Here is a 10,967-nt window from a genome sequence, read left to right as displayed (position 1 = left end):
GGTACATAAAATACAAGTAAAATTCGTCTTCCTGATGCAAAAAAAAATAGTATAAAAGTTAGACATATAACAATAAATTAATCAAGGACATAAATAAAACAGAAAATACAAAATGATACAATTATTTACAAGAGTTAGTTTACTGAAGTTTATCTATTAAAGTCATCATTGTACATATGGATTGAGTTATGAATAAAAGATCTATTATTATTATTATTATTATTATTATTATTATTATGTTACTGAAACCTACCTTAAGGGGAACTTAGACAATGGAGAAAGTAAAGAACAATTAAGTAAACTACATTAAGGGGAAAATATCATGATGTTAAGGGGAAAATAACACAAAAGATATTTCCCTTAAGTCCAAGTTAGTGCTAGTTATTAACATTTTATGTAATAATATATTTTTGAGCCACACTGTCCAATATTTGCACATTTCTGAACATTTAACTACACTTTGAACATTCAGTTGATGTCATAGTTGGGATGCCATTAGAATACTATGTTTGGTGCTTTTTATCTGCAGGTGTTGATATTGCATATATTACCAATGGTTACGTCTACCACACAAAATATGATGACTTGCTCCATATCCCAGAAGGATCTATTCAAAGAGCAGGTATATAAGATAAGAATGGTGGTTATTAAATTCGGATAATGTTAAGTGGTTCTTATGTTTTCAATATTAACGAATTCATCTATATCACTCAGAATAACGTACGAGGCAATAATTATTGATTATTGTGTTAATTTCAATTGTGTATTTTTATTTATTTTAAACAAAAACTGAAAACGTTAATCAATACTTAAAATTGTCTAAATTCAAACAAATACTGCTCTTGTGATCCTAAAGCTTTGAAACTTCCAGGGACTTGGAGAGAGGAAAAGCTATGAAAAGCGATTTACCACTTGGCAAGTTCCTCTAGTACCAGGATATACCTTTCATTTCTTTTATTCAAAAAACCATTTGTACAATAGCAGCCCAAGTAGCTGATTCGGAGTACAAATTTACAGTAAAGGAACACACACTTGTTTACACTTTAAGGGGCTAGGGTTTACCACAAGATTTGAGATTTAATTCTTAGTAGACAAATTTAACAGTCAAAGGTTGTTAAATTTGGATAATGTTTAAAGTGGTTCCTTAAATTCAGTCATATGAGACCAAATGTTTAGTTTTGGTGTCTACACATATGTTTTCAATGTCAACGAATTCATCTATATCACTCAAAATAACGTACAAGGCTATAATTATAATGATTATTGTGTTCATTTCAATTATGTATGCTTTGATTTATTTTTAACAAACAATGAAAACATTAATCAGCACCTAAAATTGTTTAAATTCAACAAATACAATGTGATGCTAAAACGTCGGAGCTTGAAGGGACTTCGAAGAGAGGAAAAGGAGAGTCTGAGGGAAAGAGATTACTGTACTACTTGACAAGTTCCTCTAGTACCAGTATATACAAGCTTGTTTACACTTTAAGGGGATAGTCTGTATTTAGCACAAGATTTTAGATTTTGCTTTTCATAGTTTGTGTGGGTATGTGTGTGTGTGTCCTGGTGATTGTTTGTATGATTTTTACTTGTAAGTTTGTATGTTTGCTTTTTTAATTATTATTATTATACATTGTTTGATTGACTATATTTTTATACCATTTTATATCTTTGTATTTAAGTGTTTGCTATATTGAAATGTAATGATTAATTGATAGATAGGATATATTTTTATATAAATTTTACCTTTTTGTATTTCAGTGGGCCCCTGAACATCAGACATGTTCTGTATGGGTTGCCCACTCTAAATATGGTTAATAAATAAATAAATAAACTATGACAACGACGATAATAAAATACGGGCCTAAGTTGACACTTCACATCAAAGGACCCGGCAATTAATCTTCCACAGGAGACTGTCATCACCTATCATCATGATCTTCTTTATCATCATTATTAGGTTTCTATGGTAAAGTAGAGTTGACATGGGGCCAAGTTGACATGGGGCCGAGTTGCCTTGGGGCCGAGTTGACTTGGGCCGAGTTGACATGGGGCCGAGTTGATTTGGGGCCGAGTTGACTTGGAGCCGAGTTGACTGGGGCCGACTTGACTTGAGGCCGAGTTGACCTGCTTCCAAATGTAGATACAGTAACAGCTATATAGAGTTTAGGTGAAACATTAGATTTATGTAGTTGTGTCATGAAAATATGAAATATGACTGAATGTAACATAATACATAAAATGCATATCAGTTACATATGCGTATTAATTGAAAAATAACAAATAGGGAAAGTAACTAGCTATCCATTGCAAATGGCCCGTGCAAATGCCTATTCATTAGTGTACACAGTTCTTACTGGTGACTGCTGCAGTGCTTATTAACACTAACGTTTATCGGTACAAATGCCTGTTCATTGGCAAATGGTAAACACCTGATGTGCTTAACCCTACTCCCTATCGCAAACACCTATTCAATAGTAAACTGTTGACGTGCTTAACCCTAACGCCTGTCGTCGCAAACGCCTATTCAATATTAAAATTCTGACGTGCTCCATCCCCTACCAAAAATATAACTTGTACTGGTGACGTTCTCAACCCCCCATTCGTCGGTGCAAACGCCTGACGTATTTAATCCAAACGCCTATCAGCGAAAACACCTAAATTGCTTAACCCGAACGCCTATCGTCGCAAACGCCTAATCGATGGTAAATTGCAGACACGCATAACCCTAACAGCTATTGGCGCAAACCCCTATTTAATAGTAGCCAACACACAGCAATGGCAGCTATAGCATTTTTCAATGAACAATCATTAAAATCAGCATAGCTGAACGAAAGCAAAGCAATAACAAGGAAACCCCAATGCTATATAGCAAAAACAGCTGAAAAGGCAGCTATAGCACAGTCTCACAACAGTGTTTACAAAAAGCATCAGCAAAATATCAGTACATAGCCGAAAAGGCAGAAATACTGTAGGAGCTATAGCACATGCAACAAGTGGTATACTAAAAATAACAACATAGCTGATTAACAGCTGAAACAAGCAAACTGAAATGCTACCGAGCAAAAACAGCAGTAAGCAGAAACAGCAGCTCTCGCAGGCAACACCTACTGGTTACTGACATACTATAGCAGACAGTAGTATTAAGTAAATTATAGGCAAAATACTTAGGAAATGGCAGAAGTGTATTAAAATAGCATAAAAGCAATTTTAAGTTGGTTTTTAACCAAAAAACAAAAAACATGTATGCCTCAACACTGACAATATTTGTGTAAAACTTCAAAAAGGACCAATCCTGCACTTTCTTCCAACTCACATAAAATGATACCAATGAGCTTTATTTTGATGAGGAAAACAAATAATGTATGTTCATTTTTTCTCCAGGTCATAATTTGCTGTCTCTTTTACATACCCTTGCCAACTCTTAATAATGTTAATGCGTATGTTCATTTTTTTTTTCTCCAGGGGATAATGTGCTGTCTCTTGTGCATGCCCTTGCCAACACTTCCGTGATGATAGACCACACAGAGGAAGAGAAATTTGGTTCTGTGATATTTTTTGATGTTTTGGGGTTGTTCATGGTTACATATACATCTCAAATTGGCAAGATAATCAACACTCTTGTGGGAATATGTGGTGCTTTGAGTATTATCCTGAAATTCAGAAAAGGTAATGTTATTTTAAACAATATTATAACACAACTGTGTTACAAACTATTCTATTGATTTATATCATATTTCAAATGTTAATGTAACAATAATCACAATCTAATATACATTCTGTTATATTTGATCCTAGGAAACCATCAGTCTCTGAGTCCAGGATTACTACTGAAAGGTGTTGTTTGCACCCTTGTAGTAATGGTTATAGCTGGAATGACAGTCTTGACAATGGCACAGTTCCTCAGTATAATTGATAAGAAAATGTCCTGGTTTGCAAACCCTTTTTTGCTGGTTGGTTTGTACTGGTTACCAGGGGTGTTAGCTATGATTTGCTCTCATGATTATCTTAAGTTTACTACTTTCAAGGTAAGCATCAATATTTTTGTCCAAATTTTTAAAAATGTTTCTCACTCCTTTTGTCATTTTCATTTTGGCTGCCTCTTTTTTTTATTTTCATAAATAAAAAAAAATAATGCGGAAATCCAAATGACATGAATGGCTGTGTGTCCCTAGACCGAGTCTAGATAAAGAAAAAACGTAGCCATGATAAGTCTGTGACAAGCACTTTTGTTTTTACAAAAAAAAAACTAATTCTACAGGGGAAATCATGGTACATGATGGAATGTAGATATTTGATTTGTTTGTTCTTTTCATTGATTTTTAGAACATCTCTCAGTCTAGTCTGGATGCATTATTCTTTGATGTGACTCTGGTGCTGTGGTTAGTCATTCTCCTAGTTCTTGGCATCAAGCAATCTGACTCGGCATTCTATGCAATGATGTGGGTAGCTTCTCCGTTGTTGGGTAGAAACATTCTTTTGAACTTCACAAGTAGTTTTGGTGAGCTGCAATAATTTATTAAGCATGTTTGATTGCTAGGTACACATTGCTAGGTATACATAGCATGGAATGATGACAATTGGTTGGATTGCATTCTTTATTTTTATTGGTTTTTTTTGCAAATATTCTAAATATAAAATCTGTACTAATATATAGACAGAATATACCTAGATAGTCTAGATTATATATTTCATAAATTAAAATGCAAAAACAATTTATACTATATGATAGTAATGAATTGTACAAGAATATTGAATCACTAACACTACAAATACAGTAATAATACTAATAATAGTAATTATAACGGAATATTATAAAAATATTGCACAGTTCTGATATCATTACTGTGTAACACTACTATAATTAATGTCTTTTGGTGGTATTTATTCACCTTATATCCAAAAACATGTATTTATAACTGAGCTTAAAGTTGTGATAATGGTGTTAATTGTGACTTTTTTGCAGTAACCCCATTGCTGGCAGCAGTATCATTCCCTCTCTTAATGTCCATATACATATTATGGGTGACATTTGAGACCTTCATACCTATTATGGGACGCTCAGGTTCTGAGATAAATCCTGAATATTTTGTTGGAACCATTGTTTTTATAAGTGTTCTAGTCTGTACAAGCTATCTGGTAGGTTACATTTACAAAAGACCATTTTTTGTTATTGAAAACTTCATCAATACTTAACCATTACAAGTAAATTCAATGTTTCAATGAGTTTTGAACATATTAAGGACTTTTAACCTTTTTATTTTTCATATAGGACATTAAGGATTAGCATTCAAGATACTAACCATTTTCCACAGTATGTTGTTACTAACAGCATTAGTGTTTAGCTAATTTATTTATACTTTTTATATAAAAAATATCTATAAATATAATAGATACATGGGTGTCTCTTATACACATCTAGATGTGTATAAGAGACAGGGATGCTTTGGGAGTGAAGGATTTAGCTGAATATATACCAGAGCTAGAATCAGCAAAGCTTGCTGTCTGTGAGAAGAACCTTCCTTACTGTGGCTATCCATTCTACTTCTCAGTTCGACCAATGCTAAGGTAATGACCTGATGAACGTGACATACACTGCTGGCAAGTGCCTGTGAAATGAACTTCATAATAATAACAATAATAATGCTAATGGTAAGGATAATAATGATAATGATAATGTTAATGATAATAAAGATAATAATGATAACGATAATGTTAATGATAAATCATATTAAAGCTACTGTATTAGCTATTCCATTATCAAAACATCCGGCACTAAGCTAGTAGTGTCTTTCTTAGTTGCAGGTTGACACCAAATCTGTTACACAGTAAATTATACTACTTTTGTTTCCTGTAAGGTAAAGCTGTGTTTATTACAGGCTTTACTTTGCAGTAATCACTGCTTTTATTATACATGATCAATGCCATAACCATTATTCTTAAAACAGATATAATGATGGGTGTGTCAGGAATCTGTTGAATATGATTTTTGGTTCAATATTGCAGGAAGAACTTTCTATTACCAGCAAAGCATTCTGATGTGGACCATGTGAAGCTTGACCTGGTCTCGCGAACCAAGTTAGGTTCGCTACAGAATCTTACTTTCACATTTACAGGTGAGGTGTGGACTAAATTCTTCATTAAATTAGCAATCCTGAGTACCCTTCTCATGTTTTGTTCCTCTATTTCGACGTTCCACAAACTATGGTCCGCGGCCCAAATTTGGGCCGCGAAACATTTTTGGAGGGCCGCGAAGTCGTCTGGAAATTGAAAAAAAAAATAACAAAGAGACATTTCATCATGGAGAAAATAGTTTTTAATAAAGCCACTTCATTGTTACAACGAATGTGTCGCTTGCACATGCTGCTAAAGTGTTAGATGATGTGTGCTATTTGAGTAATCTGTTTTTTTGTCTATGCCCCCTCGGGAGCTAGACACTATGTTATCGTCTAGTATTAACCCTGTAAGATCGAGTAAATCCGGTATGGAGGAATGATGGGATGAGTCATGAGCTAAAGATAAAAATAAATATAAGACCTGTCTTAGAAAGATCACTACAGTAAACAACACCACACATTTCTTGATAACCGAATGCCCATGTGGATACTTTATTACTAAAACATAATACCTCTTTGGTAAGGTAGTCTTTAAAAGTTGCGGAGTAACAGAGTGTGCGTAAAAGTTTTTGGAAAGAGAAAGTTATGACGTGTGTGGCTGAACCGTGTTTGGTTGAATCATGGTAGAAAAAAAAAACAATCAACAATTGTGGGGAGGGGGAAAACACAAATGTACGGTATTATTAATTTAATAAAATAATATTTAATTTGTATACAATGAAATTTTATCACTGAGAGAGATAATGATGTCAAAATATGTAGATACATGGAGGCTTCATGATCAAAAGTTCTTGCCAGGATTTGGTTAGAGGAAAGGTTAACCTTTAACCTTTGGTCCCTGGCACGGCTGGGCTGCTGGGCCACGGCTTGGTGCCTGGAATCGTAAATAGGTCGTGAAGTAAAAAGTTTGCGGAACGCTGCTGTAGTTGACGTTGGATGCAATGGATCACCATCTTCCTGCATTCTCTTGATTGATGCTTCACCACAAATGGTTCCACGTCAAGACAATATAAAATCTAATTGGTCCTTCACACCCCCACTCTCAACTATGATAATAATGTGGTATTATCCACCAAAGTTGTTTAAATGAGGAAACATGGCTTGCACTTCAAGCCATAAGTAATGGCACATTATAGACAGTACCAATTCCATAGGTTTATGTTACTAATTTTAAATTGTTTTACCCCCTGCAGGATCAGAACACATGACTGTATTTATATCACCGAAACCAGGGTGTAAGGTGTTGAAATGGTCCCTGACACCTGAAGTGCCACCATTGACTGGTGATGGTGATGGTGGAAGTGTGTACTTTATATACTATGGTGGTGGTTGGGACATTGAATCATGGACTATGTGGCTACAAGTACAGGTATGTGCATCATTTGCATACTAGTGAAGGTGCTGGTAAACCTCTACCAAAGGTAGTAAAAATTAATCATATGGATAGAACACTACAACAACCAAATAAAATAAAGGCTGCTTGGAAACAACATTAGCCTACATCAATGATGTTAATGACTATGGTTCTATAAAAGAATTTTATTTTATTTTATGATTTTTGAAAAAAAACATATTGATGATAATTGATAATTATGATGATGAAGATGCTAAAGGTAATGGTGATAAAGATGCTTCTTGGTAACTCTCCGACTGTCGAGTTATAATAATAACAAAATTATACATTACTAAAAATAATAAAATGATATGGTACTCATGTGCACAACACATGAAAAATAAATAAATGATGGTAAAATATCTGTTTTCTTTTTTAATATGAAATGCTAAGACGCCTGAAGGGTTGTCTAATGGCAGTGAAGTATTTGACATTGCCGTGAGTGCATATTACGTACATGGAAAGAAAACAACACCAGAGATGAAGTCATTTTCTAGCCAACAACCTGATTGGGTGTTTACCGTACCCATAGTATCCACCTATGATCTGTGGACATTTTAAGTCAACCTGATTGGGTGTTTACCGTACCCATAATATCCACCTATGATCTGTGGACCTTTTAAGTCATCCTGATTGAGTGTTTACAGTACCGTTAGTATCCACCTGTGATCTGTGGACCTTTTAAGTCAACCTGATTGGGTGTTATCCACCTACAAAGTGTAGACCTTTTAAGTCAACCTGATGTTGGTGTTTACGGTACCACCAGTATCCGCCTACATACTTCTAATGATATTTGCACTGTTTAGTTTGTTAAGTGGGTACATTACTTGTGATGATACTTGGGTATTATTAGGTCATTAATTGGGTACACTAATTATTTGCAACATGAGGATTAATAAGTGTGTGGTTCAATTACTTTTGGACCGTTTAAATTATTAATTGTGATCACCTAATGATGTTTCACCTTTTTAAGTGTGTGCATTGATATTGTATTAATCATTAACACAAATTTAAACTAGAGCAGTCACTCCATGAAGTGCGTACCTCCACCATCTGCCTGAAGGAGTACTAACAATACACAGGCCATGTATGATGGGCGACACTGCATACCCTCAAGAAAATAATGGAAACGCCTGTCGCATTCAGGCACATTGTGTTCTTGAGTGCTGCCTGAGTACGAGGGGCAATTACCATTATCTTTTATGCTAGAGGGTATAAAATCAAATTTTCTTGACCTTGTCTTTCGAAAATTAAAAGGGGTCTTGCTTCGATTAATATGTACCATTCCACTAATTTTTATGATGATCTATTCATTAGTTTTGGCGTAGTCTTGGTAACAGACAGACAGATAGACAGCAGTGAATACATTCTTGACAGAGGTAACAATTGAAAAAATGGCAACTACCGTGATAAAATAATTTCATAATTTATTAATACAGGGCTCTTTCTAATTAAACACCCCTTCAATTAAAGACCACCTCCAATTAGAGACCACTTTTTCTGAGGTACAAATTAATTCCTTTTATCTTTATAGTCATTAATTTTCCAATTAAAGACTGAACATTTAAAGATCATGAAAACCCTGGTGTCAAGTAGTCTTTCGTTGGAGGGAGACTTAAGAAGTAAAAATAAATACTGAATATTTTGAAGGAGAATGGTGTACTGTAATGAAGAATTAAGATAGTGAATTTCCAAGGGTGTTAGCATTGTGAAATATGAATTGTCTATTTTGGGCAGAGGTAAAAGTTTAGGCTTGAGTAAAAATTCTAATGGGGACCTTGGGTTTGGGCAGAGGATGTCTGAATAACAAATTTATGCATGTACATTCTGAACGCAGTAGATGATTATTATAATAAATGTGAACAATTATATATGTTTAATTGGACATTAATGTGACATTTTTAGTAAAACATTTTAAATATTTATCTATGCAAGCAGCTATAAGATTTGCAATAGTAATTCCAGGTTATAATGAACGATACGATCATGAAGTTGTGATTTTCTTTGTACTGTTAATTTAACTTGCTCCTGCTGTATTTTTCATTATTGATACAGTGATGAAATAATCATTGTTGAGTTCTGTGTTCCAAATCCGCTATCTGTTTGTTTATATTGTTTATGAGGCTTTGATGGATAGACACTTTTTCTAAAACAGTCAAAGAGTATCCATTAATAATATTTTGTGTATCATGTGTGTGGACTTCAATTAGGAGTCAATCGATTATAAAGCAGTTATATTAACTGTAATTGAAAGATAAAGATGTATGTTGAAGTAGGGTAACTAAACTTTATTTCTGGATGCACATTATAGGGTAGGTTAACACTTACATTTTGTCTTTAAATTGAATATTAGTGTAGTTAGATGCCATTCCACTGCAACATATTATAATGACACAGTGAACTGGGCAGTATTTGACCCACATTATTAGGACAACAAGCTTACATTCACAGTGAACTGGGCAGTATTTTAACACTATTAGAACAACAAGCTTACATTCACAGTGAACTGGGCAGTATTTGACCCACACTATTAGGACAACAAGCTTACATTCACAGTGAACTGGGCAGTATTTGACCCACACTATTAGAACAACAAGCTTACATTCACAGTGAACTGGGCAGTATTTGACCCACACTATTAGGACAACAAGCATGCATTCACACAGTGAACTGGGCAGATTTGAACACTATTAGAACAACAAGCTTACATTCACAGTGAACTGGGCAGTATTTGACCCACACTATTAGGACAACAAGCATGTATTCACACAGTGAACTGGGCAGATTTGAACACTATTAGAACAACAAGCTTACATTCACAGTGAACTGGGCAGTACTGTATTTGACCCACACTATTAGGACAACAAGCATGCATTCCCACAGTGAACTGGAAAGTGACCGACAATATGACAATAATTTTGCATTCACACAGTGAACTGGACAGTATTTACCCAACATTATTACAAAAAGCTTGCATTCACATGGTGAACTGGACAGTATTTGACCAATAGGTCTACACCGTATTAGAACCATGAGCTTTCATTTAAACAGTATTTTCTCCTTGTTTTCATTGGCGCAATACATACGCATGGGGTATAAATATGAGTTACTGTTGTTTGGTATAGATTTACCTAGTGTGAGCTGTGATCCTCTAGGCGTAATTATACAATTATTGCGGTGTATGGTTGTATGTAATTGCTATCGATTTATAATAATAAATTATTTTGAAAAATTCATACCTGGTGTGTTTCCTGTCCAGTATATATGTATATTCCTTATGATGAATTTCTCAACTAGTTTAAAAACGTTTTTAAACATTGTAACTTTGGTAATGAGTATGCTAAGTGGCACACTAATGCGCACTGACGTCTCAACACTAAAGCAGAAGTGATGTTCAGTGACAGTGGTCGGGTGCCCCAGGAATTATGTCTCTCCCCCTATGAATTTCCTTCCCGGCC

At 34.5% G+C, this 10,967-nt stretch overlaps 1 protein-coding gene across 1 annotated transcript in view; it reads left to right on the top strand.

Annotated features, from left to right (window-relative positions):
* The window catches only part of LOC117104337 (endoplasmic reticulum metallopeptidase 1-like), a 15,294-nt gene extending 4,547 nt beyond the window's left edge, over positions 1-10,747 (top strand). Inside the window, exons 2-10 of the mRNA XM_033245154.1 lie at positions 530-622; positions 3,466-3,669; positions 3,799-4,028; positions 4,327-4,501; positions 4,967-5,169; positions 5,423-5,568; positions 6,007-6,116; positions 7,310-7,485; positions 7,903-10,747. Of these exons, the coding sequence (XP_033101045.1) occupies positions 530-622; positions 3,466-3,669; positions 3,799-4,028; positions 4,327-4,501; positions 4,967-5,169; positions 5,423-5,568; positions 6,007-6,116; positions 7,310-7,485; positions 7,903-8,070 (1,505 nt within the window). The 3' untranslated portion in view covers positions 8,071-10,747. The remainder of the gene's footprint in view (positions 1-529; positions 623-3,465; positions 3,670-3,798; positions 4,029-4,326; positions 4,502-4,966; positions 5,170-5,422; positions 5,569-6,006; positions 6,117-7,309; positions 7,486-7,902) is intronic.
* Positions 10,748-10,967: the final 220 nt, after the last annotated feature.

This window comes from Anneissia japonica, unplaced genomic scaffold, assembly GCF_011630105.1.
Source record: "Anneissia japonica isolate Jap-2015-1 unplaced genomic scaffold, ASM1163010v1 scaffold4536_len1192065_cov207, whole genome shotgun sequence".
Taxonomy (NCBI): Eukaryota; Metazoa; Echinodermata; class Crinoidea; order Comatulida; family Comatulidae; genus Anneissia; species Anneissia japonica.
Note: the sequence above shows the minus strand (reverse complement) of the source record. Positions and strands in the feature narration are given on the sequence as shown.